The 25,976-nt window shown below is 43.2% G+C and overlaps 1 protein-coding gene across 2 annotated transcripts in view; it reads left to right on the top strand.

The window, feature by feature from the left end:
• The window catches only part of DGCR2 (DiGeorge syndrome critical region gene 2), a 75,465-nt gene extending 57,772 nt beyond the window's left edge, over window positions 1-17,693 (top strand). For both annotated transcript variants that reach the window (XM_075012528.1, XM_075012527.1), the window contains 5 exons: window positions 2,763-2,939; window positions 4,164-4,367; window positions 12,935-13,087; window positions 15,271-15,507; window positions 17,136-17,693. In XM_075012528.1, the coding sequence (XP_074868629.1) occupies window positions 2,763-2,939; window positions 4,164-4,367; window positions 12,935-13,087; window positions 15,271-15,507; window positions 17,136-17,377 (1,013 nt within the window). In that variant the 3' untranslated portion in view covers window positions 17,378-17,693. The remainder of the gene's footprint in view (window positions 1-2,762; window positions 2,940-4,163; window positions 4,368-12,934; window positions 13,088-15,270; window positions 15,508-17,135) is intronic.
• The last annotated feature ends 8,283 nt before the right edge of the window (window positions 17,694-25,976 follow it).

The raw sequence follows: 25,976 nt of genomic DNA, 5'->3' as shown, positions 1-25,976 counted from the left end.
TAGGGCAGAATTTGGCCAGGCAGAACTTGGTTCTGCTCAGTTGATGTGCAAGAAGAAGTAGATGAAGTAGCCAGTGACATATCTCCAGTATGTAGGACATCCCTCTCAGTTGTCCCTGCTACCATGACTTTGCACCATGCATGGTCCTGTTGCACAGAGGATGCTGTTTTACAGGGTGTATCCCCTCATCACCTCTGATGGGATCTCTGACACATCATGTATTCAAGGTCACATTTTTGCAGGTGAAGTGGCAAAACGACATTCTTGGTGCATGATACTGGGCAAAACCATGTCTACTTCTGTGATAGAGCTAGGCAGAGGACAAACCATATAAAACCTCAGCAGTTCAGCTTAAAAGCAGGGGAATGGCCTGCCTATGTAGAGCTCAATGTTTCCATACTATCATTGGCTTTACAGTGCAATGTTCACAGAGCAGCTCTCTGCTGAGCAAGGAGGTGCCACTTTGACATTTTCTTTAGAATAAAGCAGCACTTCAGTGTTTCCCTCAAAGGGCAAAAATTACAAGCTTCTTATATATTAAATTTATTAAATTTACAAACCTTGCTGAACATAAATAAATGAAACAGGAAAAACAAAGATCGCTATTTGTCTTGAAGGCAAAAGTCAGTGCTCTTTTCTGAGACGTTTACTACACTACCATCTGCTGGTGAAACTATTTAGAGCTTCAATTATCTTAATGTGTACCTTTAACAGTAGATGTTAGAATGCTGACTTCTCATTTGTCAGAAGGTAGAATAAATTTGTTCTCTTGATGCTCCAGAACATTTAAGAGTCTATTAAATGTGGACTGTGGTGAAAAGTTGCAGATCTACCTAAGGCCCTGTTTTCAAAAGTGGTAATTTAACTACTTTTGAAAATTTTGCTCCATCAAAATTCTGCATAGTCTGTTTAGATAGATGGACTCTCTTGAGAGAGAGCAATAGAGAGCCCAATTTTTCTCTTTTTTTAAAATAAAAAAATAAGATCTCTCCCAGGAGGTCAAACAGTACTGGAGCAGAGTGTTGTATGAGAGGACTGTTTTAGCATGTTAATCGGATGATGTCTGGGAATCAGAGCATTAAGGGCAACATTTTCAAGCCTGAATATCTAATGTTTGGCTTCTAAATCCATATGCACTTCTCCATTTTTTTTCCTACAGCTGCTGTCCTTTGAAATCAGCTAAAAATCCAAGTGCCCCATAACTTTGAATAAAATGCCACTTATACTTGGCTGGCTGAATATGAATTTAGACACCTTAGCTTTAGGCACCTGTGTTTGAAATTGTGGATCCCATTACAAAACACATATTTAGTATCTTTAATCTCCAGCTGTGGTGTTTGTATCACTTTTGCGAGGCATTAAAATCTGTTAAATAGAGAAGTTGCCAATATGGAACTCTTCGATTGTTTGGGTTGTGTCGTGAATTGCATGTAATCTGTGTGTTGTGCATTTCAATGATACTGAATCTCTACAGAGAGCAGCAAACTAGTGTTTTTTGTGGTGTTGAGTTTCAGTTGAATGTAACATACAAAGGAAATTTATGTTAGTGTACTAAGCTGTTTGCACTCAGCATTTTTGTTAAAGTGATTAGGATAGCTGGTAAGCCTACAGGTAGGATAGCTGAGGCAAAGACCTTAAATTATGTACATGATGTCTCTTGTAGTGAGAGCCATTGAGAAATGATGTCTGGGAATGCTGACTCCATGTCCTGTGCTCAATCCACTAGTCCAAAATGGTTTCTTAAGCCCTAAAATAGGTACGGGTTGCACCTCCCTTATCTGGCATGCTCAGCACCTGACGGATCCTGAGCAAGCGAATTCCGATCCAGGGCTTCTGCAAGCAGATAGCCCCGTGCTCCAGGGCTGCTGCAACTCCAGCCTCCTTCCCCTGGGACTCTGGCCACAGCCCAGGCTGCCCTGCCACAGGGCTTCTGGCGCCCATCCCTGCTCTGCTGTGGGGCAGGCAGGGCATCTGCCTCCCAGCCCCATGGCAGCCTTCTGGCTCCTGCCACCAAGGGAGCAGGCTTGAGCTGGGGCTCCTGACCCCTACGCCACCACAGGGCAGGCAGTGGTTCCAGCCCGAGTGGGACTCCTGCGTGAGCCACTATTCTCTCACCTGGCAACATCTGTGGTCCTGCCAGAGAGAGTGAGTACCGGGTTTGAGAGGTGCAACCCGTACGTACCTGGGGTAAAAGAGTTTACCTTGTGTAAACATGGGCGTGAAGTTATCGAGTTCACATCACGGTTGTAAGGGGGTGGGAGAAATGCAGATGCTGGATTTTAACTCCAAAGGGCCATCACAGCACCAAGGGATCAACCTAAACATGGCCAAGAAACCACAATAGAACCATTTCCCTAGCTACACTGTTCTAAACAGCTTAAGAGCTGCCAGATCTCTCACTTGGGATTTCTCCTTGAAGATGGGATCCTCAGGTAACCAAGCCAGTGTTACAACTGGAACAAAGGAACAACAGTGGGATCAGGGTCTGTTCGTTTTCGGAATAAGATGACACGGGTATATAAAATGACATTTGGACACTTTAAACAATGTTGTTTTATGGTATAGATACTGCAGCTTTTCCTCTTCACAAACATCTTTATCTTGGGAAACAGAAATGTACCTATCTCTCTCTCAATCCTTTTCCACCTCAAGGAGCATTGCTAAAATGAGAGGACAGTAGCCTTGTACTAAAAATTGGTGGACTTTTCTGAAGCTTCATAAAACTGCAGGCTTTCCTGATTAGTAATAAATTCTCACCCTAGGTTCCTTGGAAGTATTCTTGCCCCCCGAACCTATCTTTGGTACGGCCATGTCTGAAAATGAAAACGTTCTTTGTGCCCAGCTTCAGTGTTTCCATTTACCCACCCTCCGGCACCATGGTTTACACAGTTGGTATGCTGAAAACTGCTATGAGAAGTCTTCGTTCCTCTGCAAAAGGAGTAAGTTGTAATACAAGAGATAATCTAATAAAACATTTGTGCAGATGACTTATAAGTACATAGAGCTCTGTGTAGAAGTCTGTTAATTGTCCTTTGTGCATCTTGTTCTGCACCATTGAATTTCAAAGAGCTGCCAAAGTTCTCTGAATTAGTTGCTTGTTCAAGTGGGGATTAAGACATTTGGATGACAGTTGTGAAAGAAACAAAGCATTTGAATATAAAGAATTGAGTAAGGCTTTCTTTCTAACAGTTTCCTTTATTCCCTCTCAAGCTGTACAAAGTCTTTTTAGAGGGAGACCTCCGTTTCAAAATCTTTTCAGGTGCCATTGAAGAGGGAATTGTATTAGTGGCCCTTTTTGAGGGTAAAGTTAGATGCTCTGTTGAAATTTGATCCTGTTTTCTTTATAACAAAACAAGACTCGCTCACATGGGAAGGGAGGAGAAAACTTTTGTATCTGGTGCTTTCTGCTGTTTGTGTTGTGGGTGCTGAGAAATTGAAGACACAGCACATGCCTTGGCTGCTTTTCCTGACACTTGCCAAACTTGTATCTGGCTGTTTAAGGCAGTAATTCTAGTTGACCTTTCTGATCACTGGTTCTCAGCAGTGTTGCAATGCCTGAACTTGTCTTGTCAGCTAAGCAGACTGTTAATATGCAGAAGCTGGAAGGGAGAGACGGGAAATACATTTTGGGGAAGATTTATATCCTAGGTGGTCAAAGCTAGCAGAGGTGGTAATAGTGTCTTGTTCCTCTCTCTAGCTTGGTCTGCTTAAGACGTCTTTCAGAGTCAGTGCAGTGAAGGCCCAAAAGTGGCATTTGTAAATCCCAGGAGACAGCAAAAGCAGAAGTCTGCTTGCCTTCTGCTGCTTTCAATGGCCCATAGATGAGATATATATGTAAAAAATTGGCAACTACATCCTGTTAACATTGACCAAATAAAACACATCTGGGTGACTTCCATTATTAAGATAAACCCTCCCTCCCCATGCTGCAGGTGTAAAATCTTTCAGCTTGCTATCATGCGAACCCACAGCATTAGCACAACCCTTGAGGATCGATCCTTGTTTCACGGGTCTTTAGCGGTCCAGTTTGCACTTGTCTTTTGATCTCCAACTTTTCCTTATTTTAAGCAATTTTACATAACAGGTTGAGTGGGGCTCTAACTCTGCAGGAGGAGCTGCACATACTATTCCTTTTTGACCATTGATACCTATTTCTGTTCCAGGCCAGACCTGTGTTGATATCAAAGACAACATTGTTGATGAAGGCTACTATTTCACGCCAAAAGGAGATGATCCCTGTTTGAGCTGTACTTGTCACAATGGGGAACCAGAGATGTGCGTGGCAGCTCTGTGTGAACGCCCACAGGGTTGTCAGCAGTATCGCAAAGACCCAAAGGAGTGCTGCAAATTTACCTGTTTAGATCCAGGTGAGCATTTAACCTGCATATTTTTGGCTGAGTGAAATGAGATCTGACATTCAACTTGATGGCATCTACCCATATGTAATGTGGTAACTTTGGAATGCTGCTTCCTATCAGTTACCTTGTTCCAGAAAAAGTTCTAGATATCTGTGGGCACAAGCCTCCTTATTCTGATGTAGATTTGGAACATTACAAAAGCCTGACATACAGGAAAAGTAGGCTCCCCCTTTGCCTGGTGCTGCAGGCAAAGAAATGCCCCCAGTGGCCCCCTGCTACATACATGTACAGGTCAGAGGCAGCAGCTTGGTTTTTTGGGTGGAATAGACGGAGAAGGAGAGAGGAAGTAGGGATATGGTACTGGTAGGGATGTGTGGAGGAAGAAGGGATATGGAATGGGGTGGGCTTGGTGACTGGTGGCCAGAAACTCTGGGACCCTCTAGGGAGTGCAAGAGGCTGGGAGGACTGGAAGCAGAGACCTGAAATGGGGTGGGAGGGCCTCTAGAAATGGGTGGGGGGCACAGACCTTTCCCTGAGGGTTGATGGTGTAGGATTCTGGCTCGATGGAAGAGCCCTTACAAGTCTCCTCATTCCACCCTCTGGAGCGGAACACACACAACTGAGGAAAATCAAAGTGTGTCACTTCATTCCAGTATGAACACTCCTCTTTCCAGGTGCCTCTGACAGTCTGCTCTGATGTTGCTGACTCTGCTCTTCTTTCTCCCCACTTACCCCATAGGAGTAGCTTTAGGTTTAATTTGGGAGTGAACTCAAAAACATGGACTGGCGGCCAGTGTCTTAATGCCTGCTGCTGGAGGGACTGAGTAGGGGCCTGCCTATCTGCTTCCTCCTGAGTGTCGGCAGGCTGCCTATGCATAAATGAGGGCAAAACACTCGTGTTGAGCCTGTTATTTAATTGCTGTGCATAATCCCCAGAGTATATATTATTGCCTCCTAATTGATTTGGAGCATTGCATGTTTATGCTCCGTGTGTTTGCAGTGTTAGTTCCAGAGTGTTAGAGAGACAAGGCACTCAGAGTAAACAGTTTTTCAGTATGTAGATAAGTTCATAAAAGGCCTTTTCTTTCTACTTTCGTCAGCTCTCCAGAGTGGGGGACATTCAGTGATAGTGAAAGGCAGCTGGGTCAAAACTTGCAAGGTTTTGGCACAACATGAAATTAGGCTGTGGAATTCATTGTTGTGGAAGTCACTGAAAGTAAAAACATAAACAGCAAAAAGGGGTTATTGGGCACAGGTGGATAACACAACTATTCAGAGTTGTTCTAATGTTATGGTTGAATCTTGGGTACGTCGACCTTTTCTCTGATATCTGGATGCATAATTTATTAATTATCAGAGGGGCAGCATCTGAAGAAGTGAGTTAACTCACGAAAGCTCATGCTCTAAACTTTTCTGTTAGTCTATAAGGTGCCACAGGACCCTTCGTTGCTGCTAATTTATTTAATGTACTTCTGTTATCTTGATTTGTGTGGTGGTTTGTTTGTTTTTTTTTTTGCTGTTTCTGGACAAAAAGGGATGTCATTGGTATGAATGCCATGCTTACCATATGGTAGAGTCGTTTGCTATTAGAAATATTGATACCCAGGATGGTGATGACAATGATCATTTGATGACTTGCCTGACATGCGTACAGTCTCTCAAAAGACGTGTAGATGAAGGTTCTGGCCAGTGATAGTATATACTACCACCATTGACTTGGTGGGGAGAGAAGAGAGGTCCCAGCACCATAGCTTACAATAGGAAGGTCTGAGTTCAGATGCGTCTGATTCCTTACACAGAACCAACTAGATGAGGAAATTCAAAGTCTCCATGTTGGGTGATGAAAGAGGGTTTGCATTTATATGGCACTGATGAACTTTTGGGATATAGGAGAGCCAGTAACCAGGGGTATGTTTACCTCTCCGTATTCCCTGCCTTAAGGCTTTCATTCTCCAGTGAGACCAAAGACGCCTTAGAAATAGCATTGTGTTCTTTCCTGAGTAGCTAGTTTATTTTATTAAGTAATTTATTTGCTGGGGAAGTGATTGATCAAACAGCTGTGAAAATTGAGTTCATAATAAAATCTGCTCAGCTGGTGTTAAACACAGACATTTTGAAATTAAGCATATGTTTTTCCCTCTTGGGTTTTACAGACATTAGATGACTATGCTAATAAGTTGCTTTCTTTAATCAGTACAGATTTGTCTTTGTCAAATATTTCTGGATGTCTTCCCCAAACCCCACTATCTCAGGAGGAAAAAAGCTTCAGTATACTTACTGTTGATTTACTAATCATCCAAAGAAGGCTAAGGGGAAATAAATCTTTCTGCTGAGTTGGCACATTATAAGCTCTTAGATTAGGGCGAAACTGTAGCCTTAGCTCAAAATAAGTTACATAATTTTCACTGAACTTATTTTGAGGCATCTTATTTCAAACTCCAGTGCAGGGTGCGCTGCACTGGGGTTTGAAATAAGTACTTATTTCAGACTTCCCAGTATCTCTCATACTGAGAATGAAATACTGTGCTTGAAATAGCTCTGCTATTTTGAGTGTGGTGTTTGGCCATGTGGTTTCTATTTCGGAATACACATCCCTAAATTCACATCCCTACTTAAAAGCAATACAGTGCCAAGTGAACTTAAGATTTCTACTTCCATAGAAATGGGAACACCCATCCCCCTCCAAAAACCAACCAACTAGCTTTCAAATACCAATTCAAAGTATCCCGATGTTGTGAATGAATGCAGGGGAAGGGTTAACCCTTACATGGACAACTCTTTACAGGGAGTGGTCAGGTAAGCCAATAGGAGGAAGAGAAGCCTTTGAACTGAGAACAATTGCAGTCTGAGGGGAAGAGGGGACAGAGAAATGATTGCTCCCAAGCAGTTGGAGTGAATCCAGTAAATATCCTGACCATCTCGTAAGCAGCCGTAGATATGTAAGTAGGGGAAGTGTTTAGTTAGATGTGATCAGATGAGGGTTATTTTGAATTTGCTGAGGACTATCCTTTTTTTTTCAGTTCCTCTGGTTAGTGACTTGATTCTTTCCCCTGTACTCTGTAACTTTGATGCTGAATCCCAGGGAAGTAATTCTCTGAGCTGCAACTGGTATGATTTATCTTCTTTTGTGAATAAATTACTTTTTTAAGCAAATGATCTGATTGCTGTGTCCTGAGAAGGGTCTGGATATTCAGGCTGAGAGGTCAGCTGTCAGATTACAGCTCTGTTTCTAAGCTCTTAAGATTTTGGGGTACCCCACAAGGAGACATCCCAGCCGTGTCTTCCTGAGTTAAATGGGGTTTTCGCACTTGGCTGGTGGTGGCGACTACCCCCAGGATCAGGGAATCTGTGACCTTGGGGAGCTTTTTAAGCAAAGCCTTTTACAGGCAAGGTATTTTTTAAGGTTTTGCAGGACCTCACTTTCTGCACTCCAGTTGTCAGAGTGCAGAGGCAGCCCTGACAGTCTCAAAATAGAAATAGTAGTGTAGCCTTGGCCTTACTGTCTGAGTAAGTGAGCAGCATCTCTAATAGTGCACAGGAGTATTTTTAAAGGACTTGGGAGGAGGAAAACACTTCAGTATTAGGAATTTTCTGAGCAGTCCCATCTGAAATACTCACGTATTATCTACTAGAGGATTCATCTAGCATGGCCTGAGCCGTTGTGTGGACTCAGAAGGAGGTAGGGGGTGCAGGAGCCAGGGCAGGGGTTGGGCTCAAGGAGGGATGTATAGAGTGTTGGACTCAGGGCAGGAGGTTGGGAGGTGTGGTAGAGGGGCTCTCTGGGGCTGTCAGACTGGTGGGGGCCGTGCTGCCCAGGGCTGGCTAGGGCCACACTGTAATCCTCCCCCTCCCTGGGCTGGCAACTGCACTGGAGCTGTGCTGCCTGGCCGCCAGCTCCCGGGGCCACCCACGACAGTGGGGATGTCTTCCGCAGAGTGGTATGGGGGTGGTTTGGTCAGGCCAAGGGCAGCTATGTGGGGGTGGCGTGCGTGCTGCCCCTCTCTGGTCATTGTGGAGTATAACTGTCTCTGCTATCAGACCTCTCCCTTTGTTTGATGAGAAACCATCACATTCCAGGCACATCCCATTGTACTGGCCCAGCCAAACTCTGACCTGGGTTTAAGTTCTGATCAGAGGAAGCTGGTAGTCCTAGCGGTTTAGGAGAACAGACTTACGGACAGACAAATGCAAACTCTCTCAGATATCTAGTAAATTCTGACTTGCCGAGGAAGAATCATTTTAGTGCCTTGCATTTACAATACCACAGCGATGGGGAAGTGTATATAGTTCTGTTTCTTCTCTGTGGGCATCACAGCCGTTTATTTGTGTGGCATCTGTTCAGACAGATCCATCCGTATTTTTCAATGTGTTGTTTTTTCTTTTAATATTTCTAGGGGGCTTATTGTGTGAAAGCCTCTGTAGTGATTATAAATTGATGCCTTGTCCTAGGAGACTGTTGCTGAGACTTGTGGCAGTGGGAGATGTCAAGAGAACATATGGGAGCAGGCAGAGTAATGTGTTGTGGGCAGGAGTGAGGGGGTGAATTGGGGGTGACCACAAACTCGGGATTACGAGCAAATAGAGGAACGTTGTGTTAATTTATACCCAGAGAAATTGAAGATAAAGGGGGAGCTTTAGATAAGTGAAAATGAGAATTTTATAAATCCAATCAACTTTTTGTTCTGTGTGCTAGAAGAAGATAGCAGTAAGAGGGAGCAGTTTGTTAAATCTATTCTTTCAAAGAAAGCAGAGAAAATGCTGTTTCATAAAAACACACGTATACGTACATGCACCCAAAAAGCCTAGAGGAATAGCAGGAAGGAAAATTAAATGGAATGTGAGGTAGGTTTTATTCCTAGCTTTTATTGTTGATAAATCTAGCTACAATTCTGTAAATTTGTTATTTGCAAACAGTGCATGGGATTTATATTGCAGTGGGTGTTTGCTTAATTGCTGCTTGTGATTAAGCTTAGAGAACCAAAATAGGTCTGGCTTATGGTGGTGAGTCAGGAAACTGGTAAAGCTCTTTGGTCAAAATACAAGATTTCCTAAAGGGTACATCTCAGGTCCTGAATTTGACAGGAGATGAGGGATAGGAATTGAAGATCCTCATCCTACATCCCACTTCCAATGCCTTTCCAAAAACAGCCAAAGAAAAACACACACACTTCGTGAAATGGCACTTAAAACTATTTAAAGGTAGATTTTTACTATATTTTAAATATCGGGCAGCAACTGTAGAGCAGTGCAAACGGGGAATGGTGGCTTAGGATGTGTAAGCTTCTGAAATGGGAGGCAAATATTGTCACCTGGTGTTGAGAGTAGAGTTTAAGATTCTGGATATTCACAGAGATCATTGAGACAACTGGATGGGAGACATCTGGCTAACATGTAAGAGGGTTTCATGAAAGCCCATAGCAGGGGCTAAGAATGAAAAACAAAATGTATTGTGTTTTAGCTGTGAAATTATAACAGCAACTCAGAATGCAAATAGGAATATGTTCTGCCCAGGAAATGTGCTTTGATATATAAAGTTGAGTGTCTAAAGTTAAGTAGTTCAGTCTTAAAATCGAAGTGTGAAAAACCTTAGTACAAGAAATCTTAATATGTCTCTAATAGAACCTTAGCCCACGTCAGAGTATTTTGTATGTGAATGTAATCTTTTGTAAGTGTAGTGATCTGTAAATGCAACATAGGAAGCGCAGGGCGGGGAGGGGGTGTATGTGTGCACGTGTGTGTGCGCGTGCACATCTGTAAAGAGCATCCCTTTCAAGAAGCAGCAGCACTCAAGACTGTGTTCCTTAGCACCCTCACTTATTTCCCCATGTTTTCTGACTGTTCTAGTTGGCAGTCTTTGGATCAAGTGGAATGACACCTTTTGCAATTGCTCGTGCTCATTTGACAAAATAACTTCGGTACATGCCATAAAAAGTGCTGGGGATCTGTAGTGAAGTTCATTTGAGAAGCAGAATACTTAGGGTAAGGTTTCAACCCTTCTAACGGCTCACTCGCAGAAGATTGTGCTTAATCATTTAAGTGCTGCTGTCAAGGATGTCCCCTCCCTCTGCAGCCCACAAGCAGAACTTCTTCAGCTTTCTGGGATGGTATAACTGGCAAAGCCATGGGCTCACGAGAATTGGACGCAGAACCCTCTCAATAGACAGCTCAAGTCTCAGGAATGGAGGTTAGAAAGTTCAGCACTTGCTGTCTCGAAGTTTCAGGTTAAGATTCTTTGCCAAAGCATTTGAAAATAATCACAGCGACAGCAAAACCTGGCAGTGCTTGCAAACATAGAAGCTGATGGCTGAAGTGGAGGTCGAATGGAGCATTGACTATTGCTTTTGGGCCATTATCACTATTTTGTTAATATTCGCTGGTGTAGTACAACTGCGCTTTCAGGTGAGAGCTGCTTTCTGAATGTCTAGATTCAGCACTTGCTCTGGTCGCTGAGCCTCCTGTTTTGAAACAACTTATTTCCAACTTCAGTGAGTTAATTTAAAAGTTAAAGTAGCTGTAATAACATTATTTGAATTGTGACCTTTTCAAGTTTCAGTATACACACCCAGGTCCATGAAAAAACACTTTTTAGAGCTTAAAAACCTCCTACTGTATTTTAAAAGGGCCATCTATGTATAAAAGCCAGGTGATGCCATTTGTAGTGTTAGCACTATTGTGCTCTGGAGGCAGTAGGCCCAAGGGCAGTCACTATGCTGTTCAGGAAGTTATACTGGAGCATTCAAGCAGTTTCTGGTGGACACTGCCTTTCAGTGGTGCCATTGGCAAAGATTTATGAGCACAGAGGTTTTACTTTCTGTACCAGTCTTGTTTGGCAGAGCGTTATGTTACATTGCTTTCTCTGGGGTGGTATTTTAATTAGAATGTGTATGATACATTATCAAATGAACAACCTAATCTCTCTCTGATTTGGGATGTGAATCTGTTTCCTTTCCAGGCTTCTTCTGGTCGCAACACTTCAAACGTTTATCTTTTTTAACATCATAGGTGGTAGCATTTCAGAGGTGAAACAGATAACTTGCACAATAAGCGATTAATCAGTTGTATGTGGTATTCAGCAAAGCATTAGTTTAAACTGGTATTTTGTGATGTATCTCCACATTTGTGACAGCAGAAGCTGGCAGTTTGGCCTTTCCTGCGGGTCTTTCCCATAAATGGATTCTCCCAGCTCTCATGCAGCCGACGAGGAGGAGGAGGGTTGGAGTTGTTTGGGCTGGGTGGTGGCTAGGTAATCTGTGAGCTGCACTAGACAAGTGGCTATGAAAACATTGGGTTAAAGTTTGTTCAGAAGTGTACACACCAGTGCTGGTCATTAAAGTTTCTGATGTGCGGTAACTCCTGTGTCCTGGTTGGACAAATACCTCAGATCCTGCTTCAAGCTGCTCCTGATCCTCTGATGCTCCTCTTGACAAAGGCCTGTAACATGAGATTTATGCAGGGGGTCAGGATTTGGCCATTTTTAGTTATATTTTCATTCAAAATATCTGCATATGTACCCTCCACTAAAATATGGTGAATGATTCTTGGTACAGATAAACACTTCCACTGCATGCCATTTTGAGGAGCATGGATGCTTTCTTAACAGGAGGTCCAGGACAGTGGAATGAGTGGATATGGCACAGAACTGCAGGCCAGGATTTGCCATGGGCTTGCAGTTTGACCTTGGGCAATATTTTTTTAACCCCACCCCCTCTCAATTTTCTCACTACTTAAGTAGGGAAAATGCTGTTGGCCTATGTTCCCTCTGAGCTTTTCTATCCATATGCGGACTTTTTCCATCCATGTGTAGAACAAATTTGATGGGCACAGAGGCATGCGTGAATATGCATCCAGCAACAGAGAAACAAAACCTAGTTGTAGGCCCTCTACTGATCAGCTGGTGGCATTTGGAGTTCCCCTGAGCAGCTGAACAAACACACAGCTTGCAGGGAATGCTGGTGTTGACCCATCTTTTTGAAACACTTTGAGAGATGTGTTTTCAGTACATAGGTGCAGGGTCTGATGATAACCCCTATACGATTTGGGGGGAAAAAAAAGGCATTCATTCAACTGGATAAATTGGAACACAAAATGTTAGTGACTTATCCAAGATCAGATATGAAGGTTCTGGTAGGGCTGGGAATAGAACCCAGGTCTCCTAATTCCCAGCCTTTCCCTTTACCATGAGACTAGCTGATCTGTGGTCCAAGAGAGTAAGGTCAATCTGGTGCAAACAAAGACGAATGTTTGCACTGCTCTTAACCATTTGCTTTTCCATTTTTTCATGTCATGCCAGACTTTCATCTGTCATCCAAAGCATTTGGTTTCACTGTGATAGATAACACATTCCAAGAGAATCCAGTCTCATTATGGTGGAGTGATTTGCTCATAAGTTTTTAATATACAGTTTTCTGTATTATGAAATATAGATGAGTTTAAAACCTAGATGTTAATTTTCTCTCTAGGTTTCATACTTTCCTGGTATTGGCAGAAAATTTCCAAACAATAATTTTTAGGCAAAGTAATAACTGATTTTTTTTTTTTTTTTTTTTTTTTTTTTTTGTATTTATTTCACCTAACAGATGGCAACAGTTTATTTGACTCAATGGCAAGTGGGATGCGTCTGATAGTAAGCTGCATTTCCTCCTTCCTTATCTTATCTCTGCTGCTCTTCATGGTCCATCGGTTACGCCAGAGGCGTAGAGAGCGCATTGAGTCTTTAATTGGAGTAAATTGTAAGTATTTTGTAACTGCAGTTTTGGTCGGAGCTGTTATAGTCACGTGGGTCCCATGATTTTAGAGAGACAGATGTGGGGTGAGGTAATACAGCAGGGCCACAACAGTCACGAGGGTTCCTTGTTGAGCACCCTCGTGAATACCGAATTTTGCAAATATGGCAGCCACTGGCGCTCCTGCCCAGGGCCCTGGCGACGTGGCAGCTGCCGGCGCTCCCTGCCCTGGGAAGCCGACGCTCGTGAATAATTGAATTTGTAAATGTGCGGACCTTGCAGGATAGTTTATTGAACCAGCTTCTGTTGGTGAGAAAGCCAAGCTTTGGAGTTTATACAGAAATCTTCTTCAGGTCTGGGAGATGCAGATAAACCCTTTGAGTATATGACAGTTAAACTCCCATGGGTGGCCTCTGTCAGCCGGCTCAGACCGCAGGGATGTCAGATGCAACCTAGGTGTTTGGCCCAAACTTGGGGATCTCCTCCCGCCTGCTCCCTCACCCACCACATCAAGAGAAGAGCCTGGACACTAAAATTCATAGCTTTACTAAGTACTACAAATCATGGATTGAACAGATGCTAATTTGTAGCACAACAAGAAATCCTGTGGTGATTTCCCTCTATTTGATTTTTGAGATTTCTTTGTTTTAGGACTGCTGCTTTTAAATCTGTTACTGATTTGTTCTGGGAGATTGAAGTGCTCTCTGACAGGTTTCTGTACGTTACTGGTTTCCCTTTGATTTCAAAAATCAAATGGAGAGAGAAGTCTCTGAGCTGCAATTTATTTGCAAATTTGACTCCATCAACCAAGTACTAAACTGAGTCTGGGAGTGGCTGTCCCCTTACAAAAGCAGCTTCTCTGCCCTGAGTATTAACGTCTCCCATTAGACTCTGACAATGGGCCATATCCCCCTGTCCAATCTCGCTTGGTTTTTCCTCTTTTGATACATTACTGCTGATAATGGGCCATTTTCATCTTGAGTGAATAGATCTTGTCAGCTCTGGCCCTCCTTTTTACTGAGACCCCATTCTTTAAATACCCATCCGAACCTCCTGCCCCACACATACTCATGCATCTGACGAAGCAGGTCTTTGCCCACGAAAGCTTATGCTCCAAATTATCTGTTTGTCTATAAGGTGCCACAGGACTTCTTGTTGTGCTCGAAGATACAGACTAACATGACTACCTCTCTGATAGTTTATAGTAGTCCCCTTCATCCTGAGCGGTCCCTTGAAATATATGAAGTACTTATACTACATAATCTGTTTCCCCTTGTATTTAGTTGTGACACTGAGTACACTACCCAGAACTGAAGAACAGCTCCGTGTGAGCTTGTCACTCAGTTATATAAGCATGCTTCCCAAGTGGATTAAACTAAATATACAAAGGGACTGTTAGTGTGGAACTTGAGTGTCCACATGGAGGGAGAGTGTGTGCAAGTTTTTACACTTTAAATTCTCAGCCTATCTATTGGACACTAACTTCCCTGTTTGTTCCCTCTGTAGGTAAATCCTTAGTAGTAGAATTACAGGTACCTAAAGTGAACATGACTTTAAAAATGTTTAGAAAGATCAGACGTGCCCCCACAGAATTAAAGATCTTGGACTGACACCAGTCTTGTTTCTCGTTCTCTACCTGGTAAACTAATGGGTAGGAAAGTTCATGTGCCAGATTATCACGTTAGCAAGTATACCTAAGTCCTCATTTGACATAGTACCGTTATCAAGTATTCCAATATCCTTCTCCTTACGCATTCATTAAGAGAGTGCTGATGGTGATGATGTTGTTTGTACCATGCTGAAAGGGTACTTGGGCATCTTTTAGAACAGAGACACAAAATTTCCACCTAAAAGACCTTTGAAATCCTATGTAGATATGACACTGGGAAGGGTGAAGACAAACGAGTGTCAAAAGTGGGCTTGGGTGGTGGTAGATAAATGTTCAGTGGTGATTTGCAAGAGTTACCTATGTGCCTGGGTGGCTATTTTTTTTTAGTCATGGCACTGGCAGTGTGGCTTTTCGAATGAATTTGAATGAGGCAAAAGTGTGGCTTTGTTACACATGTTTTAGGAGAGACTTTGTGGATATGGGGCAGAATGGAAGAAGGTGGAGATCTGGGCCTTAGTCTGGAAGGAGAGGAAATGGGATAAAGCCATGTGTTTTTCTCATATTTTATTCTTTTAAACAGTGCACCATTTTAACTTGGGCCGCAGGATGCCTGGTTTTGATTATGGTCCTGATGGTTTCGGAACTGGCCTTACTCCGCTGCATCTTTCAGATGATGGGGAAGGCGGGGCATTTCATTTCCACGACCCCCCACCACCCTATACAGCTTACAAATATCCTGACATTCAGCATCCTGATGACCCACCTCCTCCCTATGAGGCTTCCATCAATCCAGACAATATCCTTTGTTCTACTCCAGGTACATGGGCAGGAGTTTTGATAATTTTGTTAGCTGGGTAATGGCAAGGGAACACTCCAATCCTTTTCCGTTCTGCTTAAATGAAAGTTAACGTAAATGAAACTAAAATATGCAAATATTTCAGGGATTCTATGATACAATAGGAATGGTGTATTTCAGAATTAATCTTTTTTAGTTTTGGTAGTAAATATTTTAATATAACTCTTGTTCCATAAACTTCTTAACATTAAATTTCTCTGTGCCTGTGAGTCAGTATATGTGCGACTGCTGAAAGCTTGTTTTCATTCTGATAGTTTAGTATGACTTAAAATATCGTATGGGAAACTTAACCTACAGCAGCTGGAGTCAGCGGAGTGAACAGTCTCTCAAAAAATAAATTTAGTATATGCCAGGGGAGCAGTTGCAACAGGCGGGTTCTTGGAGGATACAAATTCCAGCATCATGCCTCGCAGAACCCATCTTCCAAGCCTATTCATATAGGCCTTTGCCTGATGAAGTTTGTGTTTGTTTAATTATAGGTTTAGTCCTTTAGCTGCTGTAGGTGGCCAACTAAAAGTTGGTATTTAATTGTTGTGTTAGGCTCAGAGCTGAGATGAAGCCTGAACTTTTTATAGAATGCATTGGAAGGCACTGACACTTCACTACTCTCACTACCCAGGATGATGAACACTTTAGGGAGTATCAAAGCTGAAATAAAAGACGAGTATGTAAGCTTTTTGAGGAAGGTGTTTTAATTGTGTGTTGGATTTTTAAAAAGGTAACTAAAATGCAAACTAGTAATTTGCTCTGAGAGCTGTACGGGTACATGCAGGTACCTTCTTGAATTTTGAGTGTACCCTGGCTATTCTGGAAGCATATCTGAACATATCCAAACAAAACTGCCTCACTAGGGTAGACTTAAATATGCCAACGTTCTCTATGCCTTGAATTCTGCAGTTGTAAAAGCCACTATTTAATGTTTTAGAAGAGCAGGCTGGAGTTTAGGATTCATATGTAAGAGGTACTGACCTCAAAATTAGGTTTTGCAGAAACTGTCAGACTTTGACACTTCAAAACCAAAAATTTCTGAGAAAGCAGTTTGTAAAACTTCAAACATTTTCCCTGTAATAATTTTTCGCAAAGAACTTCTAGTGCTTCAGAACTTTTCAAGTAAAACTAACTGGAAATGTGCAAGCGACTTGTCTGTTCCAAATTTCCTTAAATGAGTAGCCTACAAAAATGGCAGAGTAAATCAGATGGAAATATTCTCCTTTTAAATGACATGGTAGGTTGGTAATACGGTATAATAGTATTTATATCCCTAAAGTGACTTAAGAGGTAGTTTCCTTACTTTTTTAAAAATCGCATGTTCATGTAATGCTGCATGCCTAAACTATATATATTGACTAATGAGTCACATCCCGTCATGTGGTTGCCTCTACCAAATATTGTATTTCTGGACCAACTACCTAGATTTAACTCCTGCAATGTGTGTCAGTTATTTGTTTGGTCTTTTCTGGGGTTAGGTGTGAGAAATATGACTCTGACAGTCAGGCCAACTTAAATGCAACTTCTTCATAGATTAACTTGCCAGAATGCACAGTGGTAGGCCAGAGCGTTCTGACTCTTCTTGCCTTTCTCTCTTGCAGATGGCGTTTTCTCGCAAACAGTGCAGAGCAGTCAACCATCACTAGGAAACAGTGATCGATCCTCACAGCTCGCAGAGGAATCTCATCCTCCCTTCGTTGGCCCTTCGTCAGCGGAGCTGGAAGACTCTGCAGATAGTAGCACCTACCTTGTACCTCCCGACACCCCCCTCAGCGAAAACACGCCAGCAGAAACTCTTGCAGGAAGCCGCCACAGTCACTGTTCTCTCAATACCATTGTATAAAGGAATAAAATGCTTACTGCCGGCCAGAAATAATACGAGCAACTGTTTGCACACAGCTGTACGGGCAAACACTAATCCATGGGGTGAACTGCAGAAAGACGCTCCACTTTGGTTTTGGACACCCTGCTTTTATGTTCTAGTGTAGGACTGTGCCTCTCATTTTTGGGTGTCATTCATTCACTAATTGGTTTGTCCTGTAAATATGGATTGTGGAACCTGTACTTTTTTCCACGGGCTATGGAAAAGAAGGTGCAGAGAATTTTCTTCTAAATAGAGGAAAAAGTATGGGTAGCTTTTTTTTTTTTTTTTTTTTTAAACCACAGAGAAAACAAAGTCAACATCAGAAAAAAGCTTGTTCAAATTTAAATGCCGTGGGATCCAGGAGCTGGACACCGACAAGAAAAGAGGAGCAGGGGCAGTCACCATGTGATCGGTTGCTGTCTCTTGTGCTCCAGGGCTACACTTGTGGAAAAACAGATGGTTGAACTTCTGGGGATCGGGTTGCAGGACCACTGAGGAGCTAAAACACAAACTGTGGAGGTATACAATGTGAAACGTATAATTTCCCACTCCCTCCAAACACCAGAGGGATCGCCGTATCTACGTAATGTTTGATTTCTTCTGCTGTTTAAGGTGAAAGAAAATTAGGATTTGCAGTTACAACTTACTTATCTGTAGCTACAGATCTTGAAAGGTGAGAGTTAGCTTCTGATTTGTAAACCAGGATGTGTTTGTATAATACTGGCATCTCTCTAGTGGAGGCACAGCACATGGTAGGCAGTGCTTTGGGGGAGGGATAGGAAGGGATTAAAAGTCCCTTATTGATACTTCAGTGATTTGACACATTTGCTCAGTGGTGTTCGATCTTCAAAGCATCCCTTTCCATTCAGTCTAGTTTAGTTTAAATTAGCAAAACTAACTTGTGTACTACAAAATGAGGCTGTTGTCAATCACTCACTAAACCAAACTGTCAAATTAGGCAAAGATTGGTTATGTTTTGGGGCTTGGATTTTATGAATGCGGAATCCTTCACTTTGTTGGTGTTCTCAAAAGGAAGTGGGATTTTAATGTAGCCGAGATTTCCTTTCTGTCTTACCCTATTTTTCTTAAGTTTGATTCTCCCTCACTTACTGTACTAGTCCCCACAAATGGCTCAAGTTAGTCATGTAACGCTTCTCATGAGTGTTGTCCTGTTGCCTTATGAAAGGTATCAAGCCTAGAGGGATGGACAGGAAGAAAGCCCTGCATGGGAAGGGTTTTGACTTATTTAGGTTTATTTTGCTAATTACAGAGAAATCATACAGGATTGATTTAATTGGATCCTGACACAGGAATGGGCTTTCCCAGCACAGCTGACTCCTTTCTCCCACCCGCTTTGTAAATGCTGCTACTTTTTATTTGGTATCTTGCAGTTTGCCATAATGTACGTGGGGAATAGTGTTGATGGTTCAGCCTGTTTGCACAAAACACACCATTTTTTTCATCACTCGGCTTGTATTTTGTGTCTCTTGAAATTCAAGCACTTGCTAAGTCTTAAAACCTTGAGAGTGCAAAACAGTGTATAACACAGCTCTCACATGCATTGCTAGTGCAGGTGTGTGAATCTGTTAGGAAATACTGTTAGAAAAGCCCTCCCACTTGGGGAATCTTGTAAACTCACCTTTCTGCCATTCACCGCCTGATTTGTAATCTGTTTCAAAATGAGTGGCCCGAAATGAGTTGAGTGGTTGTCCACCCTCTGGATTCATTTCCAGTTCCTCCTTGAATTTGAGTCCTGGTCCGGTAAAATGGAGGAGGCAGAAGTCAGAGCCATGCATACAGCTAATGACTATATCAAGCATTTCTGAAGTATGATGTTAAAGCGGGTTTTGTGCACTTTTGGAGCACATTCATACGTTTTATACATTGTATGTACTGATTTTTCTTTAGTTTTATATGTACGTGTGTGCATTTTTCTAGGTGGTGATAGCAAATACATGCTGTAGATGGTACCCTTTGTGCTGCATCAAACTAGGTGAAGCTAAGCACTGGGCTATTAGTTTGTCTCCCAGGCTGCAAAGCTAACACTTTGATAAAGCTGGCTACACAGTGAGGTAGGACAGAGCATCTCGCTTGGTTAGGATACAAAGTCTCTGCTGCTCCAGACTGTTCCAGAAAGGATTTTGTTGGCACTGCTAAATGGCAAACTTCAGTCTGTATAGATTCCTAGCGCAATAATGAAAGTCCTAGTGGCTTGTTTTTGTCTCTTCTAAACGTTCTCTGGCTGAGGTGGACAGATACCTCACATGTCTCCTAGGACTGCATGACCTCAGTTCGTTCTTTCATTATTTCTCCACTAAGTTTATTTTGAAGATAATTTTTGTTGCAACTCACTTTCATGACTCATGGATGTAAATATTCAACAGACTCATCCGTAGATACCTGCGTATAGTATTTTTCTTAGCTTCTGAGCAGTTCCTGCTTCCGTGGTGGGGTAAAAGCTACAGCTCTTCCGTCTGTGTGCTAAGATTAACAGACAACAACAAAACTCTACTGTGGACAGAGCAGTTCAGTCAGTACAGATCTTGTTAACCTCTCCCTGAGCCTTGAAGTTGGCAATAAAATGGTCATGGTTCCCTTTTACTCTAGCATTTTTCACATAGAACACTCCTTCTTGGAGAAGGCTCCTTTGTTGCTAAGGAAGTCACTTCTGTCAAGACTGCAGGACCAAAGGGGAAGAGGTTCTGTGAAAACATTTGAATTTTTATCGGGACATCCCTGCCAGAGGAATGAAGGCTGTTGTGAAACCCCTGATCTGAACACCCACAAGTCCCAGGTACTCAGCTTTCCTCTTCATGCCAGTGGGTTGGTAATTCTTTATTTTTTTTTTAATTTAGCTTTTATTTTGTACTTTAATTCCTTATCACCACACTTCTCTGGTGGTTGTTAATTTATAGTGGTGTGTATCTTGCACCTTTCTCCGAGCATGATGGAGCGAGTTGAAAAGATTCCTGTTACTACGTCATTCATGGCAGCGCAAGTGAGTGAAACGTGCACTTCTGTCCATTTTGAATATTGTTCGTTGCAGTTTCGTGGGGTCCAGGACGATCCTGTCTGTGGCCAACACACTGCATGCGGCGAACATGCTCCATTGAGGCTTCATGCAAGATGCTCTTCCTCAGATTTCCCTCCCCACAACAAAACGTGGTGCCATATTGTTAAGGTTTTTGCTGCCAGTTTAGCTGTCCCCTTTATCATTATCAACTGTACATGCACATGTCTTGTCACAGCAACGTCCAGGTTTCTACAAAGTGGATTGACAGCATATTGTAATGTTAAATTGTTATCAGAACGTTAAATTATTTTAATTCTGTAGCAGAGATCAAAATTATGGCCGTTTTAGGTGTGGCCAGAGCTTTGTTTGCGTAACATTCTGTCTTGTCTCATTCTGAACCTCAGACTTATTCTTTTTGTCCTCTTCTGATTGAACAGAAGTAGGAAACTAATCTAACAGTTTCCAAAGGGCAAATCACGTGGCCCTCACTCAGGCAGTTTTCTCATTGAAGTCACGGGGAGCTTTCCTGTGTAAAGATTGCAGTATTGCGCTCTGAAACTTTGTCACTCTTCATTTAGAAAAAAATCAGCTTCATGAGCTCTAAACCGCTCTCCTTGGCCTCACAAGGCTGTGACGTATTTTGAGGGGTTTTATTTTATGAATTTTGACGCATACACTGATTTTGGAAACCTGTGAATATTCTTCCCTTTAGTGGTGAGCTCCATTTTTTGTGTATGCAGCACAGCTTGTCTTTCCTGTAGAAAATGTGCTTTGAATTAAGTAGGCAGGGGAAGGGAAAGTTATCCAACGCTTTTTTGTTTTACATGGAAATTCCCCTATGAAGCCCTTGTGCTCCTTATATTATAGCTGTGGAGATAGTGAAGGCGAATCAGTAGTTGCCCCTATGTTTGGATTTTGGCATTGACCCCATTCCAGATAAAACGTTGGATAAAAGAATTTAACAACGAAGACCTGCTTCCCATGTCCCTATTTCGGATCAGCCAGTCGCTGAGGTACAACATATGATTTATTTTTGCAGTATTGCGCACCTTGCGCAGCAGTGTGTGTTTGGAGGTGGTTTTAGAAGAGACGTGCTGCACTGATGGCTACTTTCATCACCATGCGGTATTGTAATCTGAATGCCAGACTTTCGTATGCCTGGGAGGCTGTGAGCGAGAGAGAGAGAGAGTGAGAGACAGCTTTTTACCTTCTCCTGAAAAATACTTTCAGCCAAGGCTGCATTTGCAGACTCCTCCTGTGTAGTTGATTTGTGACTGAATGTAACTGTGGCAGTGTATACAAGGTTTTGATATTCCATGAAATACCATGTAGAAATGAAATTTGATACTGTAATAATTCTGTCCCTGTGACATTTTATGTTTTTACGTTTTAATTTGTTCTTTGGGGTTGGTACTAAATCTTTTTTTCCTCAAGATGCTGTGAGAAACATTTCATCCAAATGCCAAATAAACGGTGTTCTATGAGAGAAATGGTCTGTTAATGTTGTGGCAGTGTTTGAATCGGCTCTGTTCTGAACAGTAAAGAATCTGCTGGTCAGGTCAGTCTTAAACCCCAGTCTTGCAAAGACTCGTGCACATGCGTACCTTAACACGCTAGGTGTAGCTCCCTGGAAGGAGTATTGGTATACTGTTAACTGTCACAGCAAATTCCCTGGATACTACTTCTTTGGAGAAATCACTTTCTTTCGGTCCCTGAACTAACCCAACTGAGGCGAAACACCTGCCATTGTTTCTGACCTTGTTCTATTAAAATATGTGAGTTAAAGCAGTTACAAGCCTGATCCTGCTGCTTTTAGTGTGACAAAGCAGTGGAGGTGGCTAATTACACACAGTCCATTGGAGCAAGAGTTGAAGCGTAGCAGTAATAAAGCCAAGTGTAATATAGCCATCTCCTGGCATGAGAGCATTCACCTCTCTCAGAAGTGAGGTGAACAGATTAGATGGAGGCCCTCCTTAGTGTGTGCAGCAAAGAGATTGCACTAAAAGTTAATTAGCTTTTAAATTTAATTAAAACAGGTTTTAGAGCCTCTAATTGTCATTTGTTGGCCAAATAATATTTTAAATGGCACTTGGCTCTATGCTTCTGAAGGTAAAACCAAGACACAGATGTTTGCCCAGACCTGCCTGTGTGAGCATAGTAATCATGGAGAAAGCTTGCTTAATATTGTAAAGCTTTTGTGTGACATCTGGATAAATCCAAGTGGCCACCTTCTGCATGATTCTTGAATCCTCCATCTAACTTCCATGCCCGTCTCCTGGTACCTCAGTGAGTCTGTTCACATAGTATCAGGTCTTTGGATTATTCAGCTGCAGCTACTGGACCATTGGCTGGTTTTATCCTCTCTTCCCTTTGCCAGTTTTGCTCAATGCTTGGTGTGCTGCTGGAGCAACCCAGGGCAGGGAGTGACTCGTTTTTGACTGACAGGAAGGCCCCTAGCATCCAGCTAAAGACCATTCATTGTCTGTGTTTTACTGATTTCCCTTCCCCATCTTCTCCTCCCAAAAGAAAACCTCTGAGCTTTCGAAAAGCCATTATTAAGATTTTACAGATTTTTTTTTTTTTTTTTTCCCATCCCTATTTTAGCTTTTGGGGGATTTTTTTCCCAGGGAAGCCCTGAATCCCATGCTGATGGGTTGGCAATGTCAAAAGAGGGCTCTGTCCAGTAGGGGCCCAGTGCTGAAGTGCCACCATTCACTTCCTGACCCTTGCCCTTCAGTGCGGCCTGTCCGCTTCCTTTGTGTAGCGAGGGAGTAGGACAGGCATGGTGCCAGCTTGCAGCAGCTAAGACTGCTGCAGGGGATGGGATGCTTGCTTGACTTCTTGGTGAGTATCTTCTGCCTTTGTGTAATATAAACTGGGAAGTTGAAACGCTCCTCCCCCACCCCTGCTAACGCAGCACCTGGTGCCCACTTCAGTAGTCCCCCAAAACCTGGAGAAGCCTGTGAGGAGGCCAAGCTGCCAAGGGATCGCCAGAGCTGGCTGGAAGCAGAACGCCACATAGGTCTGATGATCATTCATTCTCACCTCTGGGCTTTCTCTAGATGCAGGACTGGGAATCTGGGCAGAGTTCAGTGCAGGTTTGTGGAGCAGGAACACTTTTAGCCTCAGGGCAGCTTCAATGGTTGAGGTGTGCTGGGCTCCTTGGAGCCAGGAAGCCCTGTGCTTCTCCCCAAGTTTTCATTTTGCCTGGAAGAAGCAGGCAGGGATATGATCTGGGTTGGGAGCTTATCACCTTATTTTTGAGTCCTTTCTGTGCCTCACTTTCCCATTGTGCTTTGCATGACTGAGACACAATTGTAAAGGATTAAAAGCTGCATTGGAGAGGGAGCAGGAGGGGTGAAGGGTTGGGCCACACAGCTGTCTGGGGGGGTGTGAATAGGGTGTTTCGGGGCTGGCCGAAACCCACCTGTATCAATGGAGGCTCATGAGAGGCAATATAAGGCCCCAATGGCAGGGACTTTCCCATTCACTAATAGCCCTGGGGAAGGAGATCTCTGTCTTTGCTGGGAGACAGAGAGAGGCTCCAAGCTAGAGGACAAAGAGGGGGAGTATCACATGGCTGTTTAAGAGCTGTGTGCAGAGAAACATAGAGGCTCTCACCAGGGCCTGAGACAGAGAGCAAACAAGGGTGGTTTCTATAGCAGCCTGGCTCGAAAGAGCTTGACGTGGCCTGTATGGGCTCTTATCTTTTCCTTCTCTGTCCTTGGAGGTCTGGCTAGTTGAATAGATTCCTCCAAGGGAATGTTTAAAAGCTGGAGCTGTGATACTGGTAACCGTGAAAGCTCCTCACTAAGCCAGCTGCTGTGAAAGGAGCCCAGGGCCTGCTCTTGGCCCCTTAAAGTGATGGGCTTTGGTAAGTCAGCGTTGATTTCATTGTCTGTTTCCATTGTTGTGTGTTTGCTTTGACTCTGCAGTGCTGTGAACGTTGCCCAAAAGCGCTGCCAGGAATGCTGAGTGTGGTTAAGTGTCAGAGAACCAGGAAATCCAGAGCTAAGGTGTCTCCTTGAGGCTCAGGAGATTCCTATCTCTGAAACTATCGATAACTGAAATATCAACATTAACTATTTTTAAGGGCCTGTTCCTCAAGACCCGGCTGCCTCCTACTTGTCCCCTTGCCCAGTTGCCCAAATTATCAGCTTTCCCTTCCCCCTCTCATGCCCCCACAGATATCCGTGGCATCAGTGTATTTGCTCTTGCTCTGCCAGGCCACAGTTGCCTTCCTCACACACCTTTCTGAAAAGCACTGAGTGTGGCCTATTGTAGCAGTAGTTTCACAACTGCACAATATAGAAAGATGGTGACAGATCTGTCCCTATCCAGCAATGTTCACCTGGCCAGTGGAAACGTACGTCTGTACAATTTCTCTTGGACTCTCTAGGCTGAGATATTTGGACACCTAATGGCCTTTACGATGCACTATATTCCCCTTTTTTGTAACGGGACTTCCACTTTAGAATAATCAAAAGAAGGGGGTGATGTTTAGGGGGTATGTAAGGAGGCTGCCCCTCTCTTTTGTTGTCTTGGGGAGAGTGAGCCCCCCAGGCCCTGCTTTTCCAAAGCAGAGCTCTGAATCACACCAGCACAATTGATTTCCTAAATTATAGGTAGTAAAGGTGGGAAAGTGATAAACGCTTAGGCTTGAGCTGAAAACGCCCGACAAAGGACCCTTCTTGATAGTCTTGCTTCTTGCACTAGCCCAGACTACAGCTTTCAATTTCCCTTTCCCACTTCGTTTACACCATAGTAGCCAAACAACACGCCGTTCAAAGGTGCTTTATCTAGGTGGAACCATTTCAAGGGTTGCAGGTTGTCCTCCCAATTTAAAACTGTGAGATAATCCAGCATCTGACCTAGTGTCAAGTCAAACAAGCCAGCAGTCCTGGAGCACTTTAACAAAATACTTCTGTTAGGTGATGAGCTTTCATGGGGCAGACCCATTTCTTCAGGCTATCTCCAGATCTGAAGAAGTGGGTCTGCCCCATGAAAGCTCATCACCTAATAAAGTACTTTGTTTAACTTTAAAGTGCTACAGGACTGCTTGTTTCTTTTGTTAGCCTGTATTCTAACATGGCTACCTCTCTGTTATAGGGTCAGGTGCCATAGTTCTGCCAATTCACAACAGAGGTTCTGGACCAGGCTGTGTCCACTTCACTGAGCCATTTGAAGCCACCCGTTGTGAAATCAGCTTCTTTTTTCAGACATCGACATGCCCGCACTATTTTCTCTGTCTCAGAAATAATTTGCAGGAGCAAATCTAAAACCCTCTTTCCCCGTTCCTGCTGAGTTGTGCTTGGTAACTGTGGGAAATCATCCAGTATCTAATAGTGTCGCCTCGCTGCTCCATTTCCTCTGCTGTCAATTTGAGCACCATGGAGAGCTCCTGCCATGCCTCTCTCTGCCTCCAGAGGACAGCAGCAGCTGGCCCAATGTGTTTGGGCTGCAGTCTCTGAATCAGACTTGCTGTTAAAGCAAGTTTATGTTCTTCAGAATTGGGGGACAGCCTGTCACTCGTCTGTCCCAGTGGCAGATTTGCTGCTGCTAAGC

This window comes from Carettochelys insculpta, chromosome 18, assembly GCF_033958435.1.
Source record: "Carettochelys insculpta isolate YL-2023 chromosome 18, ASM3395843v1, whole genome shotgun sequence".
NCBI lineage: Eukaryota > Metazoa > Chordata > Testudines > Carettochelyidae > Carettochelys > Carettochelys insculpta.
Note: the sequence above shows the minus strand (reverse complement) of the source record. Positions and strands in the feature narration are given on the sequence as shown.